This window comes from Symphodus melops (assembly GCF_947650265.1).
Source record: "Symphodus melops genome assembly, chromosome: 8".
Classification (NCBI taxonomy): domain Eukaryota; kingdom Metazoa; phylum Chordata; class Actinopteri; order Labriformes; family Labridae; genus Symphodus; species Symphodus melops.
The window spans coordinates 13,358,754-13,373,543 of NC_136698.1; the positions used below are offsets into that span (position 1 = coordinate 13,358,754).

Below are 14,790 nucleotides of genomic sequence, written 5' to 3' on the forward strand. Positions count from 1 at the left end.
AAGTGTTGTTGCAAATTAAAGTATCATTGCAAAAAGGAAATATTACACACCAAGAGGCCTACTGAAAGCTGTCCTAAGACACAAGCTTATTGTATAATAATAATAATAATGAAATTATTAATAATAATAATACACACTTTTTGTCGGGTAAAGACTCTATTCTTGTTTTTAAATGTACAAATTAGACAATACAATATACTGTATCTCCTTTTCATGCAGGCACAGAGGGGTCAGCTTGGCTGAGAAGAGATTAAAAAGTGGAGATCAAAAAAGCATGTTGCTCATGTGAAGGGGCAGCATTTGAGAGATACCTTCACTTACACTTCTCATCACTTACTGAAACTCTGGAGCAGACCCATGAAAACTTTGGCATCTTACGCAGCACCATACTTCTCTTGTATTCTGAGTATTTCAAAGGAATAGTATCGCCCCCAACTGGAGAAAACATGCAGAGGCATATTTTGGGCTTCAGCTTGTCTTTCTTGTGGAGTCACTGAAGTATATGCTGAGAAAACAAACCCACACACTTAATTAAGACAGGCATATTGAAAGAATCAAACTGTAACTGTACTCATTTAAGGGACTTTTTTGAGTCTTAAATTGTTCATCTTTAAAGTCACCACAAGTTATTTAAAACCACTGACACAGCTCAAGTCTAACAAGAAACATACAATGCTGACCTCTAGAGGAATGGAGCAGTAGCATGCACTTTGGTCCAGGGGTTCATGAGAAGAGCAATAACAGAAACTCTTAAAGCCTCTGAAACCCACAAATCAAGCTTAAGTCATCACACTCACTGCTCATGGAGCAGAAAGAAATTCAGCCAGTCTTACAGATGACTGGAGCAGATCCTGAAGTACGTACTATTTCCAAAATAGACTTTGAATCATGAATACAGAATCGTTTTGAAACAAATATAGATCATGAATCGAATCAGAACCCAAGGAAATTTAATCAAATCAAGAGACACCCAAAGATTCCCAGCACCAACAATTAACCATATCTCTGTCTTTGAGATACAGCTAATCTTATAACGGATGATCTACCTTATGACTTGCATTCAAATTCCTTGTGTGTGTAAATACACAGATCACTGCAGTGTGTTAATACATGAGGTTTACTATTTAAGTTTTAACTATTTTAATCTTTTTCACAGCACCTTGAAAATGCAATTCAACAGAGATAATTGGCCTTTTTCATGCAAAGCAGGGCCAAAGTTACTATAAGGCTTTAACAGAGTATGGAAACATACAGAAATGTCTTACCATGTGTCCATAAGACTTGACATTCCCTTGAGGAAAAAGGAGAGTAGAAGACAAGAAAAAATAAACGTCTGTTTAGAAAAGACATTTCTTGGATTATTAGTTGTAAAAGATGAGAGCATGGAAAGCATCAGGAAATCCTTTAAAGTCTCCACCACCCGCTTCGTCTAGCAGGGTGACTACTGTGTATATTTTCTCATCATGTACTCTCTCTCTGTTTTCACTTCAATGTTGGGAACAAAACTTTGAGCGAAAATGAGAAGACACGAGTCTTACCTCTCAGAGAAAGCCCTGAGTTTCACTCATATCAATCACTGTCGCTGTTCCAGTGTCTACAAGAGAACACAGAAACCAATGAGGAATTAAAAACTCTCTCATTCAATAACCCCCCTCCCCCCAAGCTTATATCAAGTACTGACAATGTCTAATAAAGATCTTTATTTCAGATTTTAAATAGATTTACAAACCATAAGAAAAAAAAAACAAAATATAAACAAGAAGGAAAAAAAACAAAACATCAAGTGATCGTCAAATATCCACATGTGCATATTAAGGTAGAGATTGTAAACAGTCCTTTGATGCCAAAAAGTGAGACTCCTGGGGTTAAGGTTCACTCTGCTGGAAAAAAACAAAAAGATGTTTGTTGGTTGATGTTTTATTCTTTTCCTGAGGTTCATGTAGTTTTCTGTAATTATCTGCTGGGGTTTCCCTCTCAGTGATGCTTCCACCAATCAGAGCTCAGAAAACAGGAGGAAGAAGCAGGGCGGAAAGACAGCCTTTTTTTTTTTCTTTTTTTTTTTACATTACTATGACACACACACAAAAAAATCCCAGTCACCTTAAAACATCAGAGGGGGGGGGGGCTCCATTATGGATATCAGTCATACCGGGTATTGATGAATCAGTACTGAGCATTACGGGCTTTAGAAAGGCTAAATTACTGTGTGGTGTGCGGTGTACATTTTCTGCTTTTTGACATTCGTTTAATAAACAATCTTGTGATTTCACAAACAGATCAATACTGGTAACACTTCATATAAGACAGAAAACAAGTTAGCTCACACCACAATTTGGAAATAAAAGTCATATCAAAGCAGTAAGAGAAAAAAAAAAAACCAAAAAAAAAAAAAAAAAAACCTTAAGCCCGTTCAAATGCAGCATAAAACTGAGAAGTGGACTTTTGTCCTTGGACACAATCCCAACCCTTTTAGCAGTTCTAAAAATCCACGAACGCATCATAACAGTATGCGAGTGAAGAACCATAGTCTCCCGATCGATCATGCTCAAAGGTCAACCATATCCCCATGCCTTGCAATTGTTCTCAACACTTTTTAGCACATCTTTTCCAAAAATCAGCAAATATTCACACTCAATGGAAACATGGTTACAGAAATATTGCTGGATGGTGATAAAGAGTGCGCTTCAAAAGGCGATCCATTGAAACCACCCCTTCAGGAGGTCATTTTCACAGGTGTGAATCACTCACACTGCTACCTCCTCTACTCTGAGGTAACAGGGTTCATTTATCCAGGTGAGTCAAGATGGCTGCAACCCAGTCAAGCATTTCAAGCATTTCTGCTCTAGGGGACTTGTGCTACTCTCTGAGTTAGAATAAGAAATCAACCAGAAAACATAAAGACGGATACAACTCCGCAGATCTAACCCCAGCTGAGGACAGAGTCAGTCCAAAGTGCTCACAGGAACATCGCAGGCTTTGAAAACTCAAGCTTGAGTTCACGTCAAACTGTGCAAAGGCTCAGCTTTACTGCCATGTTTAAAGCACTGCATGTTAAGTAGGCTCACGCACGGACTGCATAGTTTTTTTGTTTAATACAGTACAATTGGATTTCATGAGTTACAGCAGGCTCTGCTAGCGGTTTGTTAATGCATCCAGGCCATGAGTACCACGTGCTTGTATGATGAAGGCTGCATGGCGGGCAGTGGAGGACGTTTGTTGGATTCTGATCTGTATTCCATTCTTTAGTTCAGCTGTTGGATCTCACCTTCCTCGCTCCACCCCCAAAACAAATTTGACAGGTGCTGCTATAAATAACTTGAAACTTATTCCATCAGGAGGGCGCTGTTTGCACGGTACCCCCACCTGGCACCTTGCGAGTCTGAATATCTCCCGCCGTGTGCACAGTCTGTCCCACCAGTCATTCAGAATGGTGACATCAGGAAGAGAGGGAAGGCACAAGGGAATGTGAACGGCTTTTTTCTGAAATGGATAACTTCCCTGTTCCCTGGAGCAGCACACGCCCCTGAAGGCTCAAAAGGATAAAAGGTGGAGGGTCAACGCCAACTCTACTGCTTCGCAAATGTTCTCTACTAGTTCGACTTTGATCTGACCTGCGATGTTACATCCCACCCTGCTGATGTTGAAGTCAAGAAAAAGGCATGACTCGGTCATCAGGTTGGCTTGTTCAGCTCAAAGTTAACGGAAGAAAACGGTTTTAGAAATGTGAACAAGTCATCAGCTAAACAAGTTGTGCTCCTGTGTGTGTGTCTGTGTCTGTGTGTCTGTGTGTGCGTGTGCGTGTGTGCGTGTGTGTGTGTGTGTGTGTGACCTCTACTCTGACAACAAATTAAAAAAATAAACATTTAAGAAACAAACAAAAGACTCTGTAGCTTTCTTTCTTGGATGCATCAGGTTTTAGTGTGCATACTGTGACTGCCCCTGTGGCCGAAGGTGGACAGGGTAACAGTGCTAAGGTGGAACTGAGGAGGAAAAGAGGAATAAAGTTCAGTTCATAAAAAGAGAAGGAGTATGGGGAGAGTTGGGGGGTATCACAGGCAGGCATGGTCAGGAGTCTTCGGTGCCTGAGTCATCCTCGTCATAGCAACAGTCCTCGTTATCCTCCTCGTCATCATCATCATCCAGTTCCTCATCATCATAGTAGTCGTCATATAAAAGATTGGAGCCGTCGTCTGTGGGCGGGACTTGCGTGCGAACGCAATACTCGTCCAGTGTGATGGGAACTTTTACGCCGTCCCGATCGGCGTCAGCTTTGGTAGCCAGCACCTGCTTCCTGCGAGCAGACAAAAAAAAAAAAACAGTCAGAAGAGGCCAGAGGCTCGAGCTTGTACTGTTTGAACCTACTGCAGCAACAAACTCCCATGCTGTAAGGGAAGCTGCTCTATCCTGAGGGTGTGAACTTTTCTCCCGTTTACCTGATGATCTCGATGTATTCTCTGTCCTTGCCCTTGCTGTCCCTCCACTTGCGGTACATAACCGAGGCGTCGACGTTGGCCGGGGAGAAGGTGTTGGGCTCGTTCAGGAGGGAGATCACACTGAGCAGGATGGTCCTGAGGAAGCAGAGAGAGATTAGAATACAGGAGGAGGAGGGGGAGGAGATGGAAAAAGAGGAAGAACAGGGAGTGGAAAGGAAGACGGAGGTAAGATGAGACCAGACACATTGACAGCACAGGACAAAGAGTTGTACAGAGATGGAAAGAAAGACAAAGACAGAGAGAAAGGGGAAAGTCTATTTGTCTCTCGAAAAGACGCTCATGAATACTGACAGACAACAGTGCAATACAATATTCAGACTAGTTGTTTCTCCTCAGGCGAGATGAAGGACTGTATTTGATTTTTCTATTGTGATCAGTAGCAGTTCGGGGGGGGGGGGGGGGGGGGTGTCATTACTATGGACAGTTGTATCAAGCTGTGAGAGATTGTGTCGGTACATAATGCATGAAAGAAAACGCAGTGGACACACATAGTGGGAGAAGCAGTTAAAAACAGCAAGGGCTCAATAAATAAGTCCGTGTTATGATGATATAATGAATAAAACACCATGTTTGAGTGTATAATGACTTCACATGGTAGAAATGTGTGAAAAGGAAGTTTTTAACGTTTAAAGATTTTTGTCCAAAATCAGGAGGAAAAAAAACAAAACAATTTAAAAACTGTTACTAATACCACCGCTACTCAAGGACACAATACAATCTGAAGTGAAAACAAAGAGAGTGATAATGTGCGCGACTTTCAGGTTAATCAGTTTTGACTCTGGTATTAGAGATAAAAAAAAAATAGACATTATCTAGAGCATTAGCTAAACCTAAACCATAAAACACAGGCTCAAGACCAGCTGATGGCCTCAGATAAATGAGTCCACGCGTACTTTTAGAAAACCTTACAGAGAGGTAAGAGCAGCAGCTTCAAATACTTTGTGTCATCCGTCATGCTTAAACAACAAGTTTGACCGAGGTGAACGAGAGTTGCCTGTAAAGTGGAAAGAGTTGGCAAATAGCTGCTAGTCAGTCTCACTATGCTTACTCTAAAACAGTGTTACATATTTGCAACAAAACACATGCACGTTCATATGAAGCATTTAGTTTGTAATTACCGAATAAATAATTAGGCTAAGGATTAGATGCGTCTGTGAGCAGTAGACGAAGGGTAGCTTACTTAGTTCCTAAGGTCAAATCTTTTAGAAATAGCATAACTGAGACTGAGATGGGCAAAGTTTCTTCTTGGAACACCAGTGTGAAAACGTCAACAAAGAAGGACTGGAAAAGGTGAAGCCCTGCAATTAAAGGATGCCTCTGTGTTGTCAGTTTGTGTTTTTGCTTGCAAAAAAAACAAAACAAAACAAAAAAACCATTATATGAACTCAGAAACACGGTGTTGGGTACCTGACGTTCTGTGTGGGGTTCCACCTCTCTGAAGGCAACTCTCCACTCTGTGGGTCATCCACTGGAGGGTGCAGGATCGAGATGCAAACATCTCCGTTCTAGGGAAACAAGACAACACACCCTGTCAAAACAAAGTTCAGTCTGAACCACCTGAAAACACTAACTATCATTCAAGATTTAAATAGTAGGATTTAGCTTCATCAGCTTTTTTCTAAAAATGTCCTTACATTAGAAATCCTTCAACATGTAGCCATATCACAAAGATGTGGTGTTGTCTCTTCTTTTAGCAGCACACTGTATAAACAAAGACTATTGGGCCCTGCTTTATGTTGTGTCCAAGCATTGATACAAATACAGTTACCTCATAAATGTTGGGGTGCCACATTTTGGTGAGGAAGCGGAAAGCCGGGGGAGAGTATGGGTAGTCCACCGGGAACTTGATGCGAGCCTGCAGAGCAAGAGGAGACATAGATCAGCAACGTGAGCACCTCTCCGTGGCCAACAGACAAGTCATGACTTCTTCCCTCAAAGCTTTGACTGATAGGAGAAACTGTTTGCAACGTGTGGCTGTCTCTGATGTGCAAAGAGGTACACTAAAGGTAAACTAAAGGTGTGCTTGTAGTCGCTATAGTAAGTGTGCTGCACAAAGTTGTAGTAGTGTTGAATGCTAAAAGAAAACTTAGCCACTTATACTTTAGCTAAAAACTACACTGCTGGTTGACACAGTCTCCCAAGGGTAAGTGAACGCAGACATGCATGTCTGTACAATGCCACATAAGCCAAACACGCACGCACGCACGCACACACACACGCACGCACGCAGAGGGACAGCTGCTCGGCAGAGAGGAACATCATTTAGCATGTTATTCTACAAGTTTACAACAATGTTGTCAACACATGGCTGCTGAATCAAGATCTATATAGTCAGCTTCAATGGCGACTGAAAGAAACCTAATAATAGCTAATGTAGAGTCATGACAAACTCTTGGTGGCTAAGCGCGGAGGAGCTAATGACAGTGTAATGTAATATGGCATGGAGAGAGGGAGGGAGGGAGACTTGCAGTGCATTCAGCTGCTCAGTGTGTGGAGCTTTAGAGAAACACTGATGGGTGAGGGGGGCTGCTGGTTAAAAAGACATGCTGGGGAGGGGGGGGGGGTTGTCTGCTCCAGCTGTCACTGCAACCCAAGACAATCCACTACTTACACCCCTGCTCGGCTATTATATCTCCTCAAACTGAGGCCACACCCTCCCGCACTCACACAAACGCGCACTGTATAAATCCTGCTATGTGTGGAAGACCCCTCCTCCTGTTCCTGAAAGAGTGGTATGGGAGGGATGGGGCGCGCACACACACGCACCGCGCTCACAGCATGAAACCTTCTGCTGATCCCTCGTCACACACACATACACACAAACACACATTTGCTGATTTGGCATGGTCAGCTGGTCTTCGCCAAAAGAGAAGCAGACAGCCGAGGGGGGGGGGGGGGACTGGTTGCACGGGAGCAGGGAGGAGGTGCAGTTGGAGTGGGGGGACCCTTAGAATAAAGGGGGTGTTGCCCCATTTTAGCATCTTAACCCCGTTTTGCTTGCAGGATAGCATTAACAGGCTGCATGTAGTAGACACATGCTGTGTGTAAATGCTCAAAGGGTAAAAAAAAAAAAAGAAAAAAAAAAAGTGCTTTCGTCAACACGTCTGCTCAAAGTGCACTTCAGCATCTGGTCTGTGTGTAAGTAAGATCCTCAACTACAGTACAAGAGGAACACTCATTGAATAAGGTGTTTGAACTGTGGCTGCTTTCACAACCAGAAAGAAGCTGCTCTCACCAGACTGGAGAGGAAACACTGACACAGGCCTGGGAGAATGCAGCTCGCAGGAAAAAAAAGAAGAAAAAAAAAATCCACAAAATCCCAGGGTCCGAGTGACCCTGTCAGAGAGCTGGCGGCCCTTCAGAGTGCAGGGTTCACTCCAACACTGCACACATTACAAGCTGGCAAGAGTGCAACACATATCAGCCAGCGAGCAGGAGGAGGAGGAGGAGCAGCAGGAGGAGGCAGCAACAGTGAGAGCTTAGTTTGTTTTCCAAACATGATCATATCTGTCCACTTGCCCCGAACAATGCACAAAGAAAATAAATTAAAAAAATCAGTCGGAAAAGTCTTGACTGTCAATGTTGGTTTTCATTTAAAATGTAAAATGTAACGCTCATTTCTTTGTTGACCTCAATAAGGGGAGCAGACAGCTACCGCACATGTCAGTAGGGTCAACAAAGAGATGAATAGACGGGTTTTTCGAAATGCCAACACCTCCCATGTGAAATGATCGGTTTGTTTTTCAAGTTCCCAATAACACAACGTGTGGATAAACAGCTCTTGCGACAGCCTTCGACTCCTGAGCGGACAAGACATCTTTCATTCACAGTCTCGCACGAACAAAACCAATCTGTTTAGAAACCATTTATATACACACACACACACACACACACACTCAAAAGGAAACGTAGCCTTTTGAATGTCAATCATAAAAAAACACAGTCTTCAATTGAAGTGGTAAAATGGTACCAACTTCTTAGAAGGGCTTCTTTAATAATTGAAAAAAAAAAATGGTGTATCATGTTGCTGCGAGACCTGTGTACCAACACTTCTCATTATATGGCTTCATTTGTCACAATCCTGGGAATGCAAGCCCTTTTTGAGTAAAGCAGGGCTGTGGGGATATGCATTAAGGTTAAGCACGAGCATTGATCCCTGTAAGAAGGTAAGAGCATGATTTCACAATACAGCTTACCGGGAGGCTTTAAATCATAATGCCACCAACTGTATGGTAACACAAGCGATGGATACAGATGCATTTGGAGCTCAACGATGCATCGAAATGAAAAGGATAAAGTCAGGAGGATGGATGGGGTTTTAGCAGTAACAAAGCATTTCCCAAGAACAGAAGATGCTAGTTTGCCCTGGAAGCTGAAGAAGGGCTGGGGGTGGGTGCAAAGTGTTGTTGACCGAGCCACACAGGTGACACTGAACCCTAGAATGATGGAGGGAGGATCACCGGATGGGGGCAGAGAAGTGTGAAGGAGCTGGACTAAACACAGGCAGGCAGGCGGGCGGGCGGGCTTGCTTAGGTAGCTTTGTTTGCTCTGCAGGAGCGAGGAGCTCGTCTCCCATCTCATCAGCAACGGACTGACAGCAGAGGAGAAACACACGGAGGAGGGGAGAGAAGAGGGAGGAGGATGCAGCAGGCTCTTATAAAGTCAATATTAGCTTTGTTTTTCCTCCTTTCAGGAGCCAGAGCTTCTCCTCGTGTTCGGAGCATGGCTGAATAGATCTCTATTCCTGTCCTTATTCACATGAGCCTTCATCCCTCTGAGTAAGAAAAGACGTCTGCGGTTAAAAACACATTTTCCCCCACTAAGTGCTGCCGGAACATCCTACTGCTGACTTGCATGTCACGCTTGATAATTTGATGGAGCCCAGAATTAAAAGCATCCACGGTCAAAAGGTGATTGACTATGGAGGAACATAGAAGAAGAATGTTTCCATGTAAATCTGTCTCGGCTCGTGAGCTGACAATCTGCCTAAAAGAGAGAACAGGAAGGAGTGTGAAGACGCCCACCCGCTGGTAGATGACAGCAGGGCGAAGTAAACCAGGTCAATGTGAAGACCCTGAACAGAACAAATCATCCTGTTCTCCCTGAGCACCTCTTTACCTTCTCTCTAGGCCTTACACACACACACACACACACACACACACACACACACACACACACACACGCACGTCGTGTTCAACAGGAACGCTTTGCCTCATTAACTGAACTCAGGAGGAGGGTGACGAAGGATAACACCTTAAAATGTGCTTCAGTCTAATCAAAAGCCAATCACAACACAAGGAAATATCAAACGTGCAGCCTGCAGAGCTACAACTCTGAAGAACAATTCTCACATAGTGGCCCGTACAGGAAGAGAAAAAGAACACATGGCCAGAGCTTCAGGGGACAATTATACATGTCTGCAGGGCCCTCGTGCTCACTTATATTAACGGCAGGCTCTTTTTTTTCCCCAAAGAGGCACCACTGCACTGAGGGAAGGGTTGATCCGTTCCTGTGCTTCTCTCCTCTGCCCTGCTCTCATTTCTCTGTGTCACAGCCAGAGGCGAGGAAACATGACTCCAGCAGCTTAACCAGACCCGGCCCCTGTCAAGCCCCTCTGCAGCTGGGTTGGGTCCTCTTGCCTGTGCCCTTCTCCACTCCACTGCCGAGGAAGGAAGGGAGGAAGGAAGGAAGAAAGGAAGAAGGCACAAATCCAGAGTCAGCTGCTCGACAGAACTCGACAGACAGACAAGCCCGGGCCAAAAGCAAAACGTCAACACCCCTCATTCTTCATCATGGTTGCTGTGAAGAAAAGCTCTGTCAGGGTTAAGCGAGCCACTCTGGGAAGATCACATGACTGAGATTTGAAAGATGTGTTGGTTGGCAAAATATTTTCAGATGCAACGAGTCAATTTAAAAAGTGTAATTACGCGAAACACAAATGACACTTATAGCTGCCACAGCAGCACTTTAGACGCGGCTCTCCTTCCTTCTCCCCACATCTCAGGAACTGTGCAGTGCAGCCCCTGTCAACACATACAGAAAATAGTTCCTGTTGCAAACCAAGGCCGCAAACTATGAAAAACAACCACATGACGTCACAGTTGCCGAGAAAGAGCGCAGCTCCTTTTTTCAGCCGCCCTGTTGCATGACACAGAGCGGAGGAGGAAGAGGTCAACGCTGCTCAGTGAGCTGACAGACTCTGGTGTCACAGAAAAAGTCATGTGGTACTTTATTACGTTTCTATGAGCATCCTTTTGGATTTATTAGCCTCGTAAGCGATACAAACGCAGCGCTGAGAAAACATGGAAAACATTTGGATGCTATAGCAATGTTCTTTCAATTATCAAAATACGAGACTTTACCCAAAGCTGAAAATCATGGGAGCAAAACTATAGCAGAGGTTTAATTGTGCTGCACTTCTGTGCCATGTAAGATAAAGCCTATTGGTTGATCCGTTCCGAGAGGGGGCCTCTTGGAAAGTACAGTAATTACTGAAGGCTTGAGAAAGGAGTTCATGGGTAGTGAAAATAACAGTTCAAGTTAGGTTACGTGAACAAATGCAGTGACCCAATACACTTTCAACTAACACTACTTCCTTTATAGAAATGTCGATGCAGAGAACTATATATTACGAGGAAAACTGCAAGTACGTTTAAATGTTTATGTACAGACCTTAAGAGGTCAAATTCAAAACCAAACGCCCCTTAGAAAATAACTAATTTTTGAGAGGCTGGAACATCGCAAAGTGGGGAAAAAAAAGGAAAAAAGCAGGGGACTGTGCTTGCTTTGAGGAATATTATTAGACCATACACTGAATATAGCAACTACCATTTTAAGGTTGTTTCCAAACGGAAATAAAAACTCACTTCTTTCCTGCTTTTCTTGATACCTCTGACAAGAACCTAATTATCTGTGATTAGGAATGTCCCGGTACCAATACCATCTTAAAGTACTGTACTCGTACTTGTTAAACTACATGGACACAATGGCAGCGATACCACCGGCCTGCGGGCCGTTCCAGCCGAGGTCAAGTACCCATGTTTATTTCTGCGTGTCTGTCTGTCTTTTATCATCTTAAAAACTAAGTTATGCCTCCATTTCAGAGGCATTAATCAGTACTCATATCGGTACTCGGTACCTGTGAGTACCCAAATATAAGTACTTGTACTCGGTTTGCAAAAAAGTGGTATTGGTGCATCTCTATCTGTGATTATTGGTCAAAACAAGAAGTCCTCTTGGGCTTTGGGAAACAGTGATTGACCATTTAATGGACCAAAAACAGTCTTAGTTAGGTGAGAACTGTATCATCTATGAAAGTAATCGTTAGATCATCAACATTTATCAACATTCTGACTAAAGCTCCGAACTCATGTATTGACTGTTGTGAACCCTCCAGGACGATGATCAGTACATTATGGTAGACGTTAGTCCGAGTACTGACTAACAGACAGGGAGACAAATGTAATGAGGTGTGAATGACGTTTCAATATGTATCAGTCTGCTGTGTGTCAGCAGTCATGACTTATTCGTCATGGTGTGACTATTGGAGAGCAACACCCATGAGAAATAAATCCCTGACTCAGCCTGCGTTCATTAGACGTCAGTACCTTCCCTGTTTGGACTTAACAGGTGACAACAGCATGTCACAACTGTGCGTTTGTTTAGGTTACCTGGTCAGAAAAAGGTGTTTTCTTTTTTGTTTCCTTTTTTTTTTTTTTTTTTTTAATAAGGCAAACTGGTTGGATGGAAACCCAGAACAGAACAATGAGTCACAACCATGTGGTAGATTTCACAGGCAGGCTGTGCATTCCTAGCCCGACAAAGGAATCCTGAACGCAGCAGAGCACCCACACAGACACACTGCCTGAACACTGTCTGCTGTAGCCTGGTGGAGGCCCTCTGCTTGTGTTCACAGGCTTGAAAAAGACCAGAGGCAATGAGCATGCGTTCTCAAGAACTGGATTCATGTAGCAAAGTAGCACAGAAGAGATGTGTGTTCAAGTGTTTGAGATATTCTGACAACTGACTGAGCCTCGAACAAGCCTCCTTCAATAAAGACACAATGGCTAACGTCGAACTTGACACATACGCCCAAAACGCAACACCTTCTAGAAGACACCATTATCATGTATCATCATTCTGTTACTTTACTCTAAAACTCATTAATTGTTTTACCCATGTGCTTGTTTGATGTAAAATGTATTAAAATGTAGTCCATGTTTGAATAATATCAAAATTGCTTGAGTTTCTCTTGCAGACAAAATTATAGATCAATAAAATCGATGAACTTCACTCGAGTATCCTCCGATATCTATTGTTGTCCCCTCACTTATTTATGTTTGAGACGAAATAAAAACCAAAAGGCAAACTACTGTTGTTGAACAAATGTAAGTCTATTTTAAATTTTATTTCATTGACTAAATTTATTATTTAAAGTGAGATTCAGGGGAATCTGGAAATCAGGTCACTGAAACTTTAAGGGCAAAACTTGAGCAAACAAAACAGGGGTCAATGTCATGATACCACGGAAATAAATGTAGGCCTGTTTTTTCATTAAGAGGTCAAAAACAACATTATGTTTCAGTCAACCGAGACTTTGAGTAGTTTCTAAGTTGGTGGAGGATGCCAGCCCTCTTTGTCAATAACAAAGTCAAAAACAGGAACTACACATCTGAAGAAACCAACACATCTTCACTCTGAGGGGAGGAAGTGTGCTTAAAAAACCCCAAACAAAAACAATTATTTGGGTTTCAAGGGTCCTTTTAGGGTCCTTCGCACTGGTCAGTGCTTCGGTCCCTAAAAAACATTTAATGGCTCATCTGTTACCAAGAGTTAACAATACAATAAAGTAGAAAACGAAGAAGACGCATTTATTTCAGAAGAAAGGTAACCATGCATTATGGATTGACTGACTTGAGTGAATTTGAATATGAAAACAAAAGGCTTATTCAACCTTAAGCTATTGTTTTGTTAAACACACCGGGGTTGATTCAATTAGTCTGCGATAGCTCATGAGTTTTACTAATTAGTATTAGCAAGGTTAAGGCTAAGACAACGAGCGTGTCAGACGTGATCATGTCCTGACTGACACTATGAGGGAGCTCAGTCAAGCTCCATTTGAACAAATAACCAAAAACAAACAAAAAATACCAGACCAAAACAGAAGAGTCAGAGGCTACTAGATGGAAACAACAAAAAGAAACAACACTTAATGAGTGGAGTTAGTTTAAAGTTGAACAAAGGAGGGTGTATTTTTTTTAATTTTAATTTAACACGGCATCGTTTAACAAGGAACAACTGCCATGAGGCTAACGCTAAGAACTGAAACTTGCTCTCGTCGAGGACGCTAATGTTAAACTAAATTACACAAATGTGGGCTTAATCTACCGGCTACAGAACAATAGATCGACTGCTTGCTAACATTAGCTACTTACCTTAAAATAACCACCCTCGTAGTGTGTGTTCGGGGGTCCAAATATCGCTACTTCCCAGTTGTACATGTCCGACTCGTCCACCAAAGTTATTTTGAATCCTTCCACCGGCTCATCTTGGAGACTTTTCATCTCTAACATGAGTGCTTTTTGGGAACTGGCTACATGATGTCCATGCTGAGCCATATTCCACTAGGATATGTATAAATATATATCTATACAAGCGACCTACCACAGCTGTGCCTGCAAAGAAGGACAAAGCTAGCTCGGTAACAAACAATAGCTGTGAGTAAAGGACGCTAGTTGACGTTAGTTTCCGTTGGCGTGCTCTCTTTTAAACGGGATCCAAAAATCGTGAAGTGAGAGCTCGAGTGGCTTCCTCTGTTGTTGTGAACAATCCCGGGGAGCCCCAGGTATTAACGACCATGTAAACCTGCTCTCATCAAGTTACACATTTTACCAGCTGTTTCCTGGAGACACATTTCAAAATAAAGCCGCTATTTATCATTTTTGGAAACATTTTAACTAATAATAAATCAAGCTTCGTCTGTTTACACACATACTGTAGCTACGTTAATGAGAATTTTGTGAAAATATTTTTGCCAACTAAATACCTCTCTCTGCTTATCATGGACACACTTAATTATATTATTAAAACTGTAAATTTTGGTTATTGTCGTAATACAAGTCTGTTAAAATATCTAATGACTAACTAGTAGGCCAAGTGTGTTCAACGGACACCTCCTGTAAGCTTTGAGGCACAAGGTTATACTTTGATCTGGATTTTATTTTGTAACTTCACACAGGAAACCATTCTCTGCTGTTTTGCTTGACAGGGATGCTAACTAAAACTAGCCTCTAGCTAT

General features: G+C 42.5%; 1 protein-coding gene across 1 annotated transcript; it reads right to left on the bottom strand.

The window, feature by feature from the left end:
* Nucleotides 1–1,685: 1,685 nt before the first annotated feature.
* Nucleotides 1,686–14,397, bottom strand: cdc34a (cell division cycle 34 homolog a). Its single transcript, XM_079349914.1, has 5 exons — nucleotides 13,928–14,397; nucleotides 6,262–6,348; nucleotides 5,901–5,998; nucleotides 4,434–4,568; nucleotides 1,686–4,291 (listed from the first exon to the last, which is right to left on the bottom strand). Exons 1-5 carry the CDS (start codon nucleotides 14,108–14,110, stop codon nucleotides 4,066–4,068), a joined length of 729 nt encoding a protein of 242 aa, XP_079206040.1. The 5' UTR covers nucleotides 14,111–14,397; the 3' UTR covers nucleotides 1,686–4,065.
* Nucleotides 14,398–14,790: the final 393 nt, after the last annotated feature.